Raw genomic sequence first — 19,175 nt, 5'->3', positions numbered from 1 at the left:
CACTTCTACAACATCCCTCTAGAGATGCATAGCATAAGCATAATCAGGAGGAAACATCAGACAAACTCCAAATGAGAAACGGTCTAAAAAATAATTGGTCTATAATCTTTTAAGATATCAAATTCATAAAGGTCAAGGAGAAACTGTAAAATTGTTCCAGACTAAAGGAGATCTTTAGGCTCTTTTTGACATGATAATTAAGTGCAATGTGTGATTCTAAATGGAATCCTTTTGTTAGAAAAGACCCTCTAGGCGGGCACCTGGGTGGCTTAGTCAGTAGAGCCTTTGACTCTTGGTTTAGGCTCAGGTCATGACCTCAGGATCCTAGGATTGAGCCCCAAGTCGGTCTCCGCACTCATCCGGAGTCTGCTTGTCTCCCCCTCTCTCTGCCCCCCCCCCATGCTCATGCTCTCTAAAATAGAATGAATAAATTTTAAGAAAAAAAAAAAAGACCCTCAAGGTCCAACTGGCAAAACTTGAGTGATGTATAAAGATTAGATGACAGTAATATACAGTGATAATATCCTGATTGTGATAGTTGAATTGTGGCTATATAGTAGAATGTCCTTGTTTGTATAGGGGTGACAGGGTATAATGCTGGCAAAATACTCTTCTAGTTCAAGGTTTAAGGTTCAAATACACTCTTGTTGTTTGTATAAATTTGAGATTGTTTCAAAATAAAAAAAAAAATTTTATTGAGACATGTGGACAAGTGGGAAATTGTGATCCATAAACAATAAAGAAGAAAGAGCCCAAAGCAGGAGTCTCAAAGATGATTCAGCTATTTAAATTAAGACAAAAGAACTTTAAAATGATTATTGCAAATACATGAAAGAAAATAGAGCAAAAGATGAAAAATTTCAATATAAAAAGGGATTAGGTAAAGTTAATCAAATGGTCATTCTAGAACTGAAAAATTATGTTTGTAATTAAGTACTCAATGCAGTCTTAACAGCAGAAGATAAGCTTATCAAAGACAAAGATGGGTCAACAAAAATTATACAAACTGGAGCACTTAGAGAACTAAAAAGCAATATAAAACAAATAAACAAAAACAATAATAGAGAATATATGATTTTTAGAATACATGCCAAATGGTCTAAACTATGAGAAACTATACTTCCAGATCAGAGAAGAGAATGGAGCAGATGCAATATCCGAAGACATCACAGTGAAAAATTTTGCAAAATCAAGAAAAGTTATGTCAAAAGGTTCAGTGGACCCTAAGCAGAGTTAAACAACAACACACACTTAGTCACTCCTGGAAAATGATATATACTGGGAAAATCTTAAATGCTGTCAGACCAAAAGACAGCATCCTCAGGGTAAGAACAGTAAGGCTTACAGCTAACTTTTAAGAAGAAATTATGAGAGCTAGAAGAAAATGGAATGACATCTCTAAAGGGCGGAAAGAATAAAGTGGCCAACGTAGAATTCTCTATCAAGCAAAATTATCTTTTTAAACTATAAGTGAAATAGACATACTCAGAGAATGACAGCTGAGGTCACCCATCATTAGAAGTCAATATTATAAGAAATACTGAAGTAAGTTCTTGAGGCAAAAGAAAAATAATACCAGATGGAATCAGGAAAGTACAAAAAAACAATGAAAAAACATCAAAGAGAAGAAATGAAAAAGCATCATTTATGTGCAAAAGATAAAAAACTATTGACTGTTCAATGCCAAAACAGTCTCCTGTGAGCTACATAGCAAATACAGAAGTAAAAATATATCACGGTTATAGCAACGTAAGCAGAAAAAAAAACAAAAAACAAACAGAATTGTACCATTTTAAGATTTTACGTAGTCAGGAGGAGGCAAAAGCATTAATTTAAGGCAGACTGTAATAAGGGACTATTTTGTAATTTCTATCACAACCACTAAAAGAATGATTGTAAAAGGACAGCAAATACCCGTTAAAGAAGGCAAAATGAAATAATAAAAAAATAATACAGAAAAAATTAGGAAAGAAAAAGCAGAGAAACAAAGCAGGTGAAACAAACAGAAAACAAACAGAAAGATGCCAGGGGTGCCTGGGTGGCACAGCGGTTAAGCGTCTGCCTTCGGCTCAGGGCGTGGTCCCGGCATTCTGGGATCGAGCCCCACATCAGGCTCCTCTGCTATGAGTCTGCTTCTTCCTCTCCCACTCCCCCTGCCTCTCCCACTCCCCCTGCTTGTGTTCCCTCTCTCGCTGGCTGTCTCTGTCAAATAAATAAATAAAAATCTAAAAAAAAAAAAAAAGAAAGATGCCAAAATTAAATGGAATAATACCACTAATTACATTAAATGTAAATAAATTAAACCTTGCCATTAAAAGATAAAGATCTGAATAAAAACCAAGACCTAACTACACGGTATTTACATGAAACACACTTTAAATATAAAGACATAGCTGATACACCGAATTATGCTCCCCTCGAATTTGTAAGTTGAAGCCCTTACCCCCAGTGTGACTGTATTTGGAGGCAGGGCCTTTAAGATGGTAATTAAGGTTAAATGATGTCATAGGAGTAGGGCCTTGATCCAAAGGGGCTGTTGTCCAATTAGAAGCAGAGGAAACACCAGAGACCTCTCTGTGAGCACAGAGAAGAAATGCCATGTGAGGACAAGTCAGAACGCAGCTGTCTGCAAGCCACTACAAGAGATCCCACCAGAAACCAACCCTGTCAGCCCTCTGCTCTTAAACTTGAAGCCTCCAGAGCTGTGAGAAAATGTCTGCTCTTTAAGCCATTCTGTCTGTGGTATATTGTCATGACAGCCTAAGCAGACTAACACAGAAATAGGGTAAAATTTAAAGGATAGAAAAAATATGTATAAGGCAAACACTATCCAAAGAAAAACTGACGTAACTATATAATATTGAACAAAATACATTTTAAGACACTAAGAACAGATTTTAAATAGCCATTTCTCAGTGATAAAAGATAAAAGCCAACTCAGTGAAAAGTTGACAGCTCTTCTTTCAGATTAACTATATAATATTGAACAAAATACATTTACACACTAAGAATAGATTTTAAATAGCCATTTCTCAGTGATAAAAGGGTCGATTCAACAAGATTTTAGATTATGTCTAATAACAAAGTTTGAAGGCACATAAAAAGGAACATAAAAGAAAAAGTAAATAAACCATAATTGGAGATTGTAAGACAATTCTCTCAGTAACTGAGACCCCTATCTTACACCACACACAAAAATCAACTCAAAATGGATTAATGATCTAAACCCACAAAACTACTAGAAGAAAACATGGGGGGTAAGCTCCTTGACATTGGTCTTGTCAATGTGTTCCACTATTATTTTTGTTGTTGTAAGGACTGGTATTTCTATGTTCTTTAATTTTGGAGCTGAAACTAGAAATTCTCCCCTCCCCAATGTAATTGTCTTAAATATTTCCTATGGATCAGTAGGATATTTAACATCACATGATGTTAAAATTTTTGATTTGCTGGTCAAGTGTAATTTAAAAAAATCAAGAGTAAAGGATAGTATATTATTTTTTATCCCTATTTTCATCCATCCTATTGTTGTTTCTCTTCTTTATGTTCCAAGTTCCCTCCTGTTATTATTTCCTTTCTCTTTAAAGAACTTCCGTTTAGCCATTCTTTTAGAGTAGATCTGTGGGTGACAAATGCTCTGCATTTTTCTTCATTTGAGAATGTCTTTATTTCACCTTTATTCCTTTTTTTTTTTTTTAAAGATTTTATTTATTTATTCGACAGAGATTGAGACAGCCAGCGAGAGAGGGAACACAAGCAGGGGGATATTTCACCTTTATTCCTGAAACATATTTTCACTGGCTATAGAATTATGAGTTGACAGCTCTTCTTTCAGCACCTGAAAAATGTGGTGCCTCTTCCTTCTGGCCTCCATGAAAAACCATCTGAGTCACTGTTTCCCTATAGAAATAATGCATTCTTTCCTACTAGCTGCTTTCAATGTTTTCTTCTCTTTAATTTTTGGAAGTTTGATTTTGACATATTTTAGCTTAGAATTTTTCAGATTTATCTATTTTGGGTTTGCTCAGCTTCTTTAATCTGTAATGCTGTTCATCAAATTGGGAAGTTTTCTGCATTATTTCTTTGAATATTTTTCAGCTTCACACTGTTTTTCTTCTGCTTCTGGGACTCAGATGACAAAAAAATGAAATCTTCTGTAATTGTCACACAGGTCCTGGAATCTCTATTGATTTCTGTCCCATCTACCTTCTCTTAGTTTTTCAAATTAGATGATTTCTACTGATCTGACTTCGAGTTCACTGATTCTTTTCTCTGTCATCTCCTTATGGTATTGAGCCCATTCAGGGAATTTATTTCGGTTATTGTGTCTTCAGTTATATAATTTTCATTTAGTTCTAAATTTAACAAAAGAAGTGTAAGATTTATACACTGAAAACTACAAAACATCATTTAAAGAAATTAAATAAGCCCTAAATAAATGAAAGGACATTTCATGGATGAGATGACTTAATATTTTAAGATGGCACTACTCCCCGAACTGATCTACAGATTCGATGCAATCCCTATAAAAATTTCAACTGCCTTTTGTTTTGCAGAAATAAGTAAGCTGATTCTAAAATTCATGTGGAAATCCAAGGGCCCAGAATAGCAAAAACAACCTTGAAAATAAAGAACAAAGTCAGAGAGCTCACACTTCTCAGTTTCAAAACATACTACAAAGCCATAGTAATCAGGAACCAAGAAAATCAGAACTTAAATAAGCAAAGGCAATCAATATACACCAAACACCAAGATGACTCAGATGTTAGAATTATCTGACAAGGATTTTAAAGTAGTAGTCATAAAATATTTCAATGAAGAGTTATGAGCATTCTTATATAAATGAGAAAAACAGAAAACCTCAGCAAAGGAATAAATTTAACAAAAGAAGTGTACTGGCATAAGGGTAGACATATCAATCAATGGAAGAGAATTGAGAATCTAGAATTCAACCCTGACGCTTATGGTCAAATGATTTTTGGTAAGGGTCCTACAATAACTCAACTGGGGGAAAGGAATGGTCTTTTCAACCAATGACACTGAAACAACTGGATATCCACATGTAAAAGAATAAAGCTGGACCTCTACCTCACATTATATACAAATCAAAATTAATCAAAAACCTAAATGTAAGAGATAACATTATGTAACACTCTTAGAAGAAAAAGGCTTAATCACTATGATCTCTGATGAAACAAATTTCTTAGAAATGACATCAAAAACACAAACAAAATAAAAACTATAGTGGGCTTCATCAAAATTAAAACTTAATGTGTTTCAAAGGATACTATTATGCCAGTAAAAAGATAATCCACTGAATGGAAGAACATATTTGCAAATCATATACCTGATAAGGGGCTTGTATTCATAATACATAAAAATCTCACAACTCAATTAATAAAGAGACAACCAAATTCTTAAAATGGGGACAGACATTTTTTTCTTTTTTCCATATGGATTTTTAAAATTTAAATTCAATTAGCCAACATATACTACATCATTTGTTTGAGATGTAGTATTCAATGATTCATCAGTTGCGTATAACACCCAATGCTCATCACATCATGTGCCCTCCTTAACATCCATCATCCAGTTATCCCACCTTCCCACCCAACCTCCCCTTCCACAACCCTCAGTTTGTTTCCCAGAGTCAAGAGTCTCTCATGGTTTGTCTCCCTCTCTGATTTCTTCCCATTCAGTTTTCCTTCCCTTCCCCTAGACATAGTTAATATTAATCTGCTCTAGCTGTTTGAGGTATAGAAACCACCTATAGAATTAGGTGAATACACAAAACTACCCTAGTTCCTTTTCTTTGGGGGTCCCTCTGGATGATGGCTAGAGAATTTAGGGAGATTAAAAGAAAATTGCCAAAAACAAAATAAAAGGTCTGATTCAGGCAGTTACTTCATTTATCCTACTACTAATACCATCACCTAAGCAAAGTCCCCAACCTACTCCATTGTACTCACACCCTTCAGGCTTCTGATATGACATATTTTCCCTTTGAGGTCACCATTATCGGTCCTTTCAAAGCTGATTTCACCCAGATTAATACCTCAGGCAGAAGAGAGGATGGCAACAAAAGACACAAATGATGATTTACCTCAAAAGGGCTGGCCCTGGGTCCATTATATCCCTCAACAGATTTTGCTTCTAAAAAAAGCTTATTGTGCTTTCACCCAATAAAAAAAAAGTGGGCACAGGATCTGAAAAGACATTTACCTTTCAAAGAACATACAAAAGTGGCCAATAAGCACAGGAAAAGATCCTCAACATCATTACCAATTAGGACAATGAAAATCAAAACCACAAATGAAATATACTAAAATGGCTATGTTGACAAGAATGTGGAAAAAGTAGAGCTCTCATACATTGCTGGTGGGAATGTAAAATGGGGAAGCCTCTTTGAAAAACCATAAGTTTATCCTCAAAAGGTTAAACATAGAGTTACCATATGATCCAGCAATTCTACTCCTAAATATATACCCAAGAGAAATGAAAATATATGTGTATATGCCCATGTAAAATGTTTATAGCCACTTTACTCATAATAGCCAATATTCCTTAAACTGAAGAGCAAAAAATAAAAAAACTAAATGTCCATCAACAGGAGAATAGATAAATTGTGGTATATGCATGCATACAATAAAAAAACATTATACAGCAATAAAGGAACAAATGATATATGTAACAAGATGGATATATATTATATTGAGCATATGTTATATCGAGCATAATAAACCTGATCCAAAATAATATATGTTATAAACATTGAATTTCAAGAAGAGGTGGAACTAATTGATGGCAATAAAAGTCCGAATAATAGTTCCCTCAGAGTGGGAGTGGGAGGACTGATATTGATAGGAAGTTGCTTAAGGAAACAAACCCACTAGGGGTTTTGGAAATGTTCTACTTTGTTACAGGTGGTAACTGCATAGTTGTGTGTGTGTGTATTAAGTTGTGTCCTTAAGATTTTTGTATTATACGCATCTCACTAAATGTATTTTATATGTCAATTCTTTTAAATAATAAAGAAAAACTACTCTATGTACAATACTTACAAGTATCTTCTTTTTTTTACTTCAATTTTTATTTATTTTTTATTTTTTTAAGTAATCTCTATACCCAACATGGGGGTCAAACTCACGATCTTGAGATCAAGAGTTGCATGTTCTACCACTGAGCCAGCCAGTCGTCCCTGTACCAAATGTCTTTAAAATATGTTATATACGTGTAAGTAGAGAAAATAAAGATGAGACTAAAATGTGCTCAAATTTTACAGTGGAGCGGTTAAGAGGTTGGGCTTTATTTAGAGTCAGAATGACATGTTCAAATCTAAACTTTGTCACTTATTAGCTCTAGGACTTCCCAACCTCCTGTTTCTTCACCAGTAAAATGCAAATAACAATACACCTACATTATAGGACTGATGTGATGACTAAGAGAGACAATACATATAAAATGCTTGGTACACAGTAAACACTAAAAAACTGTTTTATATCTTACCCCTCCCCCAACCCACACACATAATAGAATTATAGATGGTTTTACTTACTGCTTTATATTTTCTCATGACTTTGTTTTTTGTCTTTTTTCAGATAATGAAGAACTCTGAATTCAAATCTAGAGAGTTTGGAATTTGTCCTATGGACAGTGCAGTCATTAGAGAGTTTTGACCAGGTCAGTGACATAATAAACAGCAGTCTCAAGAAGTCTCTGTTGGCAGAAATATTCTTGGTGGACTTGGGGTGGAGGAGTAGACTTGGCCAGGAGCAGCAAGACAGCTTGAGGTAGAGAGGCTACTGTCATTACTTTAAGCCCCACAACACGCTGGTGAAATCTAGACTTGTCATTATTCCCATGCTTTTTAAAAAATACATTTTCTATTTATTTCATAAAACTACATACGGAGATAGAATTTCTTTTTTTTTTCAGATTCATTCATTTATTCGTTCATTCCGCAGTATCTTATTTTTTTTTTTAACTGAGATGTAATTGACACACAACACTATATTAGTTTCGGGTATACAACATAATGATTCAATATTTGTATATACTGTGAAAAGGTCACCACAATAAGTTTATTTAACATCTCATATTTTTGAAATCTTTTACAACACATAGTCACAGACAGTATGGTGCTCTCTGCCATCATATAAACCATAAGTTTATGTAATTTATAAATCGCCAAGTCTTAAACATTTCAGTACCACTCAAACAAAATTTTTTCCGCTTGAACTGCATGTTAACACCTAGTACACAGTGTAAACACCTAACACCACAGATGCTCCCACTTCTCCTCCAACCCTGCTGAGTTCCTTAGTATTACTTTACAGTAAATCTTAGAAAACCTAGTAATAAATCTTCAGCATTCAAATACTTCCAGTGTGCTTTGGGAGTAGTTTTAATCTTTCTCCAGGGCTTGAAAGATCAAAATTACTCAAAAGGTCTGTGGGGTGTATGTGTGTGTATTTAACCCATATCCTAATATCAAATATGGTTAAGAACTTAACTTCCAGAGTAGAACTAAAAATCAATACCAAGCAGTGGAAGAGACAAAACTGTGTCCATAATACTACCAGATAACAAATGAAATCTATAAAGGATCTTTCTTAGAAATAAAATAAAAAGTTCCAATTCCATCAGTCATGGAATGTAGAAACTGTAGTGCAATAAAAGTATGTATGAGATATACTGACGGGTAAAAATGACAGAAAAACACAGAGTAGACTTTGACATATCTCTAATTACTACTCCGTTTCAGGCTAATGGTAAAAATTAGTCTTCAGATAGTTGATAACATCAGCCTGTCTCTGCTGGGTTAGTACCAAGATCTGTGGCCAAGCAAATACTTCTAATAAAATTGATTTTCCTTTTTGGCAACCAATAGGCCAGTCAATAATAATGTTGTTTAAGAAAGATTGAATCATGAGGGAGATGAACCCTTCCTTCCATTTATTATGTTTGTATTGTCTATATTTGAAAAGAGTTTTCAATAACGAAACCAAAGAAGAAATTACAAGGGGAAAGCTCTTCTGAGAGGTAATCTCCAAAAGCCCTGTGACTTGGAAGCATGTTAGCAATCCAAACTGACAAAGCCAAGAGCGGTCCCTTAACTGAAGCTAGATCATATGGATTAGGATTGTCAATAACAAAGGAAACTCGAGGCTAGGGCAATATAAAGAAGTTCTGTGAATACAAAAATGTCGAGGAAAAAACTGGCTGCACATAGTCCTAAATGATCCATCTAAAAACCTACATGGAACTTTTACTTTGCATTAAAGCTGGTGTTCTGTAAAGAGTATTCCATAGGCCACATAAGGCAGTTTTTGGATTGTTTGTCTTATATTAACCAAACATAATACAAGAAAAATATAGACCGAAACCTCAGGTTACTTCTAACTTGGGAACATCTCCCTCCAAAATACCTCCTAACAATGCAAACCAAATAAGAGACATGAGTGCATCAATACTTTGTTGTTTTTTTTAACTTACTTAACTTTATGGTAGTGGATAGGGGAAGCAAGGGATAGAAACATAATTTAAAAGTTGATAATGAAAAATAAACAAGTAAAAATACAGGAAAATTTCTCAATAAGTAGTGAAGAAACCTATCCTACCAGATATTAAAAAATATTTTGAAGCTATAATCCTTAAAACATCATAGTACAAGTACATGAACAGAAAAACAGAGCAACGGAACAGGAAACAGCCCCCAAAACACACTGAAATACCTACAGAAAGTGAGAATATGGAAAAAAGAAAGATACTTCAAATCAGTAGAGGAAAGATTATTCAATATACATTACTGAACAAATGATTAATCATCCACACAAAAATAAAGTTGGCACCATCTGGACAAAAATAAAATGTCGATTACACACATGTGACACAAATTAATTCTAGATGGATCAAGGAAACCATGAAAAGATGAAAGTACAAGAAGGAAACATGGGGAAAAACTTTAATATTTTTATCATAAAGTGCTAATTTTCCTTAATATATAAAAAGTTCCTCTAAATTAAGAAGAAAACATCAATCCAACGGAAACTGAGCAAAACATATGAACAGATGTTTCACAGAAAATGAAATACAAATGGTTCTTGGTTACAGGAAAGGATGTTCAACACGTGGGTCCATTTATATGGTACCAGTTAAATAAATTATGATACATCTCTATAAAGGAATATTATGCAGCCATTAAACAGAGTAAGGTAGCACTGTCTATACTGATATAGAATAATCTCCAAGATAAAGAAAACAAGTTATAGAATAGTGTGTGTAGTTTGTATCATATCGCTACTGCACAGGCTTATAATATATATATCATATCCTGCATGGATATATATAAAACTAGTAACAGATCTGTCTCCAGGAGAGGGAACTGGAACCAAGGATCACGACTTGAGCTGAAGGTAGACACTTAACTGACTGAGCCACCCAGGCGTCCCAAGGTTTTTTCTTTTTTTTAATACATAGTGCCCACTTAAAAAAAAATCAATGTAATATATATATATATTTCAAGGCAAATTATGGCAGCAGGCTATGATCTGACCTATGACTCAAAGCTAGAGAACTGGCCCAAGAAGAATGCACACATGTCTAATGGGAAAAGAAGTATTTCTTCTGACAAAGCAACAGGGACACCCAAAAAGTCCTGGTAAATGCTTAGGTCCTTTCTGGTACTCATGTTCTATTTTTCTAATATTTTGTCAACTTCTTTATAAGCCAATATTCCTTTACTCAATAATCACCGAGCAACTACTGTGTGTCAGATATTATGTGAGGCACTGGTGATAGAACCAAACTGTAGTACCTGTATACGGTAGTGCTGAGAATACAGACATGTAATCAGCCCTTACAGTACAAAGTGATTGCACTGTGATAACTCTTTGATGAGCTTAAGAACAGGGAGCTATAAACTACTGGGTTTGTCTAAGTGGCTGAGTGACAGAAGGCTTCCCGCAGGAAGTGATGTGTAAGCTGAGGCATAGGAAGGAGAATGAAGGAGAGAGAAAACAGCACATATAAAGGCCAAGAGGTGAGCAGTATGTCAAGTCCCTCAAAGTAATGAAGCTTCTTAGCACACCAGGAATGGGAGACAAGCAAGGAGCATGCTGAGAAGTAAGTGGAGATGTAAGATCATGAAGGGCTTTCCAGGGCACATGAAATTTAGATTTTGCCTTAAAAAATAAACGTAAATAAGAAAACATTTGCAAATTAGCATTATAGAAAGACTCTCCAGATGAAAAATGGAAAATATACTGAAGGATATAAAGATTAGAAGCAGAAATATAGTTCAGAGCTGCTGAAATAATTTAAGAGGCCTGAACTAGTGTACTAGAAACGTTGAAATAGAGAAGTAGGTAGATTTGGAGATCTACTTAGAAGGCAGAACCTACAGGACTTGAATGGGTATGAAAATGAGAGCAGAATCAAGGATGATTCCTGGAAAACTGGTTGGATGATGGTGCCAACTACACTGAGGGGTAGTAGCAGTTGTTGAGAGATGGTAGGTTCACTGTAAGATACTGTGACTTTGAAGTGTCTGGCGGATAGCCAAGAAGAGATATGTTTTTGACCTATTGGCTGAGAATTGGGTTGGTGATAAAGCTTTCTCCTATTCTCTGTGAAATGAGAGAGAATCTGAGAATGAAAAATTAAAGATGGATACCGTAAGTTATGATAATATCGGAGTTGTATAATTTTTTTTTTTCTAGATTTGCCCGGAGACTAGGTATACATGTGTAAAGGGAAGGTAACTGGCTTAATCAGAATTAGGCTTTTCCCACGTGGCTGTAACAGTTGAAAAACAGAGAGAATGGAGATGAGGATGAATATAATAGCATGAGAATGGATAAAATGTGCTGACATGGGAGAAGGCACATGTAAAGAAACTAGAGATTTCTTTTAGGTCAAATAAGAAATTTAGGGTGAAATGGAGAGTGTAGTTAGAACTAAAATTTTCAGGCTTAATGAAAAGAGCCAGGATGCTTCCATAAGACCTAAAAGGCTGGACTGGAATGGATATATATGGCAATCAGTGTTAGGTAAAGAAAAGCATTTTATATCTAGTATACTGAAAGTAAACACCTAGAACAAGACAAAGATACCCATTTATATCACTCCTATTTGACACAGTACTAGAAGGCGTAGTCAGAGCAAGCAAGCAAGAAAAATAAAAGGAATCCTGCGGCATCTGACTGGCTCAGTTGGTAGAACATGTGACTCTTGATCTTGGGGTCATGAGTTTGAGCCCCACGCTGGGTGTACAGATTACTTTAAAAAAAAAAAAAGAAAAAGAAAAGGAATCCAAATTGTAAAGGAAGAAGTAAAATTATCTCTGTTTATAGACAACAAACATGATCTTATATGTAGAAAAACGCCAAAGATTAAACAAAAGCTGTAAGAACTAATAAACAAATTCAGCAAAGTTGAAGGATACAAAATCAACATGCAAAAATCAGTTGTGTTTCTGAAGACTAACAATGAACTATCCAAAAAGGAAATTCAGAAAACAATTTCATTTACAATAGTGTCAAAAAGAATAAGATACTTAGGAATAAACATAACCAAGGAAGTGAAAGAACTATACACTGAAAACCACAAAATGCTGCCGAAAAATATTAGAGAAACCAATAAAAGGAAAACAACCCACAGGTTAGAAAACTTAACATTGTTAAGATGCCAATACTCCCCTAAGTGATCTACAGATTCAATGCGATCCCTATGAAAATCCCAATGACGTTTCTTGAAAAAAAAAAAAAATATTCCAGCTTATTAAGCAAGCCACAATAACCAAACCAATCTTGAAAAAGAAACAAAGTTGTAGGGAACCTGGCTGGCTCAGTCGGAGAAGCATGTGACTCTTAATCCTTGGGTTGTGAGTTTGAGCCCCACATTGGGTGTAGACATTCCATAAATAAATAAATAAATAAATAAATAAATAAATAAAACTTTAAAAAAAAGACAAAGAAAATTAGAAGTCTCACAGTTCCTGATTTCAAATTTTACTACAAATGTATAGTAATCAAACCAGTGGTAATGGCACAAAGACAGAAATATAGACCAATGGAATGGATATAAAGCCTAAACCCTCACATACATGATCAAGTGATTTTTGACAAGGGTTTCAAGACCATTCAATGGGGAAAAGACATTTCGACAAATGATGCTGAGAAAACAGACTATCCACACACAAAAAAATGAAGTTGGACCCCTACCTTAGGCCATATACAAAAACTAACTCAAAATGAGTCAAAGACCTAAACATATGATCTAAAATTATAAAACTCTGAAACGTAGGGAAAAACCTTCAAAATACTGAATTTGGCAATGATTTCTTGCATATGATACCAAAAGCACAGGCCACAAAAGAAAAAATAGGTAAGGCAGACTTCAAAATTTAAAAGTGTTGTGCATCAAAGGACACTATCAATGGAGTGAAAGACAATTCACAGAATGGGGGAAAATATCTGCAACTCATATATCTGACAAGGGACTGACATCCAGAATATATAAGGAATTCCTACAACTTAACAACAAAAATACAAACAACTCAATTTAAAAATGGGCAAAGGACAAAAACAAAGAAGATATACAAACGGCCGAAAGTCACATGAAAAGATGTTCATCACCAGAAATTAGGGAAATGCATATTAAAACCACAATGAGATACCACTTCACATTCAGTAAGATCCGTATTATCACAAATATAGAAAATAACAAGTGTTGGTAAAGATGTGAAGAAATTGGAACACTTGTGCATGGCTGATGGAAGTATAATGGTGTAGCCACTGTGGAAAATGGTATAGTGATTTCTCAAAATATTCAACAAAGAATTATCATACGATAAAGCAATTCCACTTCTGGGTATATACTCAAAAGAAGTGAAAGCAAAGACTCAAACATTTGTTACCTACGCTCATAGGAGGACTCATCACTACAGTGAAAAGGAAAGCAACCCAAGTGTTCATAGATGGATATTTGGATAAGCAAAATGTGGTATATACATTTAATCGTATATTATCTAGTTTTAAAAAGGAAGGAAATTCTTTTTATTTTTTAATTTTTTATTTATTTAAGAGAGAGAGTGAGTGAGACAGAAAGAGAGCACGAGTGGCGGAGGAGCCGAGGGAGAGGGAGAAGCAGACTCCCCACAGAGCAGGGAGCCTGACGTGGGGCTTGATCCGATCCCGGGACCCTGGGATCACAACCTGTGCTGAAGGCAGACGCTTTACCCACTGAGCCACCCAGGCACCCCTAAAAAGGAAAGAAATTCTGGTACATGCTACTAACATGGATATGATCCTTGAAAATACTATGTTAAGTGAAATGAGTCAGTCATAAAAGGACAAACATTATAAAATTCCACTTATATGAGATACTTAGAATAGTCAAACTCATGAAGGTAGAAAGTAGAATTGTGATTGCTAGGAGATGGGGGAATGGGGAGTTAGTTAAGAATTCAGAATTTCAGTTGGGGAAGAAGGAAAACTTCTGGAGATGAATGGTGGTGATGATTTAACAATATGAATGTACTTAATGCCAAAGAACTGCACACTTAAAAATGGTTTTGTACATTTTATGTTATGCATATTTTGCTACAGTAAAAACAAAAAGAAAGAAAACATAAGGGTAAATCTTAATGACTTTTTATTTGGCAGTGGTTTCTTAGGTATGACACCAAGAGCACAACCAACAAAAGAAAAAACAGATAAACTAGACCTGAATCAAAATTAAAAACCTGTGCACCAAAGGACACTATCAAAAAGTGAAAAGAGGGGCGCCTGGGTGGCACAGTGGTTGGGCGTCTGCCTTCGGCTCAGGGCGTGATCCCGGCGATCTGGGATCGAGCCCCACATCAGGCTCTTCTGCTGTGAGCCTGCTTCTTCCTCTCCCACTCCCCCTGCTTGTGTTCCCTCTCTCGCTGGCTGTCTCTATCTCTGTTGAATAAATAAAAAAAAATCTTTAAAAAAAAAAAAAGTGAAAAGAACTCACAGAAAGGAAGAAGATACCTGCAAATCATGTGCCTGACAAAGGTCTACAATCCAGAATATATAAAGAACTCTCACATCTTAACAACAAAAAGACAAACAACTCAATTTAAAAAGGGGTGAAAGACTTGAACAGACACTTCTCCAAAGGAGATACAGACTTTGTTAATAAGTACAGGAAAAGGTATCAACATTGCCAGTGGTTAAGGAAATGCAAATCAAAATCAAGCAAGACGTGATTTCACTTTGCCCCCATTACGATGGCCTATTAAACAAGAAAATTAGTATTGGCAAAGCAGGGGGGAAATTAGAACCCTCACGCATTGCTGGCAGGAACATAAAATGGTGTGATTCCTGTGGAAATAGTTTGCAGGTTCCTCAAAAACATCAAATTACCATACAACTCTGAAATTCTACTCTTAGGTACAGAACCAAAAGAACTGAAAACAAGCATTCAAATAAAAACACATACATGAATTGTTCATAGCAATTACTCACAACTGCCGAAAACAACCCAAATGCCCATCAACTGATGAAATGATAAGCAACATGTGGTATATTCGTACACTGGTATAATATTTAGCCATAAAAAAAGAATGAAGTACTATTGCATGCTACATGGATGAACCTTGAAAACATTATGCCAAGTGAAAGAAGCCACTGATTAAGATTCCATTTATAGGAAATATCCAGAACAGGCAAACCCACTGAAACAGAATGCAGGTTAGTTGTTGCCAAGGTCTGTGATGAGGGGGAAATAGGGAGTGACTACTTAGCAAGTACAAGGTTTCCTTCTGGGGTAATGAAAATGTGAAACAAGAAAGTAGTGACGGTCACACAACACTGTTAGCTGTATGAATGCCAAAGAACTGTACACTTTAAAGTGGTTAACAGGGTGAATTTTATGTTGTGCGAATTTTACCACAATTTTTTTAAAAAGCTGCCTCTTCATCAGTCTTACCTGACAGTTAATATCAGCTCTATATTGTAGCAAGACTGTAACTAGTTCTTTATGTCCTCGATCACATGCCCAATGGAGTAGAGCTCTGCCCTAAAAACACAAAAAAAGAAATGAATTTGTTATTCCACTTATGAGGCCAAGTAAGACATACTTTTTTTTTGGTTGAGAATTGTGTATGTATTTTATTATTTTTTTATCTGAGTAGAGTTGACACACAATGTTAGTTTCAGGTGTACAACACAGTGATTCAACTTCTCTACATGTTATACTGTGCTCCCCACATGTGCAGCTGCCATCTGTCACCATGCAATGCGATTACAGTATCACTGACTGTATTCCCTATGCTGTGCCTTTTACTCCTGTGATTTATTCATTCCACAACTAAAAGTCTGTATCTCCCACTCCCCTTCACCCATTTTTCCTATACCTCCAGCCCCCTTCCCTCTGACAACCATCAGTTTGTTCTGTGTATTTACAGATCTGATTCTTTTTGTTTATTAATTTGTTTCGTTCTTTAGATTCCACATGAGTGAAATCATATAATGTTTGTCTTTATTAGTCTGATTTATTTCACTTAGCATAATACCCTCTAGGTCTTGATAAATGGCAAGATCTCATCTTTTTTTACAAAAGCATTACATTTGCAGGTGTGAGCGAACGTACGTGTGTGTGTGTGTGTGTGTGTGTTGTGTACACATATAGAAATATCACACCTTCTTTATCCATTTATCTATCAACAGACACTTAGGTTGATTCCATATCTTGGCCACTGTATGTAATTCTGCAATAGACACAGGGGTGCATTTATCTTTTCAAACTAGTGTTTTTGTTTTCTTTGGGTGAACACCCAGTAGTGAAATTACTGGATCATACAGTATTTGGGGGGGGGATCATATAGTATTTCTATTTTTTTAAAAGATTTTATTTATTTATTTATTTGAGAGAGTGCGCGCGCGCGCACACACACACACACACACACACACACACACACACACACACGAGTGGGGGAGGGGCAGAGGAAGAGGGAGAAGCAGACTCCCTTGCTGAGCAGGGAGCCCGATGCGGGACTCAATCTCAGGACCCTGGGATCATGACCTGAGTCAAAGGCAGACACTCAACTAACTGACTGAGCCAGCTAGGCACCCCTCGTATTTCTGTTTCTAATTTTTTGAGGAACCTCCACACTGTTGTCCACAGTGGCTACACCAATTCATATTCCCGCCAACAATGCAGGAGGATTCCTTTTTCTCTACATCCTCCACAACACTTATTATTTCTTGTGTTTTTTATTCTAGCCATTGTGACAGATATAAGGTAATATCTCATTGTGGTTTTGATCTGCATTTTCCTGATGATTATTGATGCTGAGCATCTTTTCATATGTCTATTGGCCATCCGTATGTCTTTGGAAAAATGTCTATTCAGGTCCTCTGCCCACTTTTTAATTGGGTTATTTTTTTGGTGTTGAGGCATATAAACTTTTTATATACTTTGGATATTAACCCCTTGTCAGATAAATCACTTGGAAATATATTTTCCCATTCAGTAGGTTGCTCCTTTGTTTTGCTAATGGTTTCCTTCGCTGTGTAAAAGCTTTTTATTTTAATATAGTCCCAATAGTTTATTTTTGCTTTTCTTTCACTCTTGCCTTAGGAGACATATCTAGAAAAATGTTGCTATGGCCCATGTCAGAGAAATTACTACCTGTGTTCTATTCTAGGATTTTTATGGTTTCAGGTCTCACATTTAGGTCTTTAATCCATTTTGAGTTTATTTTTGTGGATCGTGTGAGAAAGTGGTCCAGTTTCATTCTTTTACATGTACCTGTCTACTTTTCTCAGCACTATTTATTGAAGAAACTATTTTTTCCCTGTATTTCTACCTTGTCGTAGATGAACTGATCATATGAGTATGGGTTTATATTTGGGCTCTCTACTCTGTTTCATTCATCTATGTGCCTATTTTGTGCAAATATCATACTGCTTTGATGACTACAGCTTTATTGTGGTACCTTGAAATCTGGAATTATGATACCTGCAGCTTTTTCTTTCTCAAGATTGCTTTGGCTATTCAGGCTCTTTTGTGGTTCCATCCAAATTTTAGGATTATTTATTCTCGTTCTGTGAAAAACATGGCTGGTATTTTGATAGAGATTGCACTGAATCTGTAGATTGCTTTGGGTAGTATGAACATTTTAACAATATTCAATCCATGCGCAGGGAATATCTTTCCATTTGTGTTGTCTTTAATTTCTTTCATCAATGTTTTATAGTTTTTAAAGTACAGGTCTTAACCACCTCCTTGGTTAAGTTTATTCCTAGGTATTTTACTATTTTTGGTGCAACTGTAAATGAATTTTTTTCTTAATTTCTCTGTTATTTTGTTATTAGTTTATAGAAATGCTACTGATTTCTGGGTATTAATTTTTTTTTTGTATTTTTATTATTTATTTATTTATTTTTATAATGATTTTTTATTATATTATGTTAGTCACCATACAGTACATCCCCGGTTTCCGATGTAAGGCTCGATGATTCATTAGTTGTGTATAACACGCAGTGCACCATGCAATACGTGCCCTCCTTACTACCCATCACCGGCCTATCCCATTCCCCCACCCCCCTCCCCTCTGTGGCCCTCAGTTTGTTTCTCATAGTCCATAGTCTCTCATGTTTCATTCCCCCTTCTGGGGTATTAATTTTTTATCTTCCAACTTCACTGAATTCATTTATCTAGTAGTTCTATCTAGTTCTAGTTCTATCTAGTATCTAGTTCTAGTAGTTTTCTGGTGGAGCCTTTAGGGTTTTCTATGGATAGTATCATGTCATCTCCAAATAGGGACAGTTTAACCTCTTCCTTACCAATATGGATACTTTTTATTTCTTTTTCTTGTAAAATTGCTATGGCTAGGACTTCTAGTACTAGAGTGAATTAAATGGTGAGAATGGACATCCTTGTCTTGTTCCTGACCTTAGAGAAAAAGCTCTCAGTTTTTCACCATTGAGTATGGTGTCAGCTGTGGGTGTTTCACATATGGCCTTTATTATGTTGAGGTATTTTTCCTCTAAACCCACTTTGTTGAGTTCCTATCATAAACGGATGTCGAATTTTGTCAAATGCATTTTCTGCATTTATTGAAACGATCAGATGATTTTCATCCTTCATTTTGTTGATGGGGCATATCACGTTGATTAATTTGTGAATACTGAACCAGCCTT

At 35.4% G+C, this 19,175-nt stretch overlaps 1 protein-coding gene across 4 annotated transcripts in view; it reads right to left on the bottom strand.

Annotated features, from left to right (window-relative positions):
* ACBD6 (acyl-CoA binding domain containing 6) overlaps window positions 1-19,175 on the bottom strand; it is a 198,279-nt gene that overhangs the window by 75,240 nt on the left and 103,864 nt on the right. For 3 of the 4 annotated variants that reach the window (XM_040636322.1, XM_008701133.2, XM_008701134.2), the window contains exon 6: window positions 15,958-16,047. The exons of the other annotated variant lie outside the window; for it this stretch is intronic. In XM_040636322.1, coding sequence (XP_040492256.1) covers window positions 15,958-16,047 — 90 coding nt within the window. The remainder of the gene's footprint in view (window positions 1-15,957; window positions 16,048-19,175) is intronic. 4 annotated transcript variants of the gene reach the window in all.

This window comes from Ursus maritimus, unplaced genomic scaffold, assembly GCF_017311325.1.
Source record: "Ursus maritimus isolate PB19 unplaced genomic scaffold, ASM1731132v1 scaffold_2, whole genome shotgun sequence".
NCBI classification, from domain to species: Eukaryota; Metazoa; Chordata; class Mammalia; order Carnivora; family Ursidae; genus Ursus; species Ursus maritimus.
This window is presented reverse-complemented; position numbering and strand designations above follow the sequence as displayed.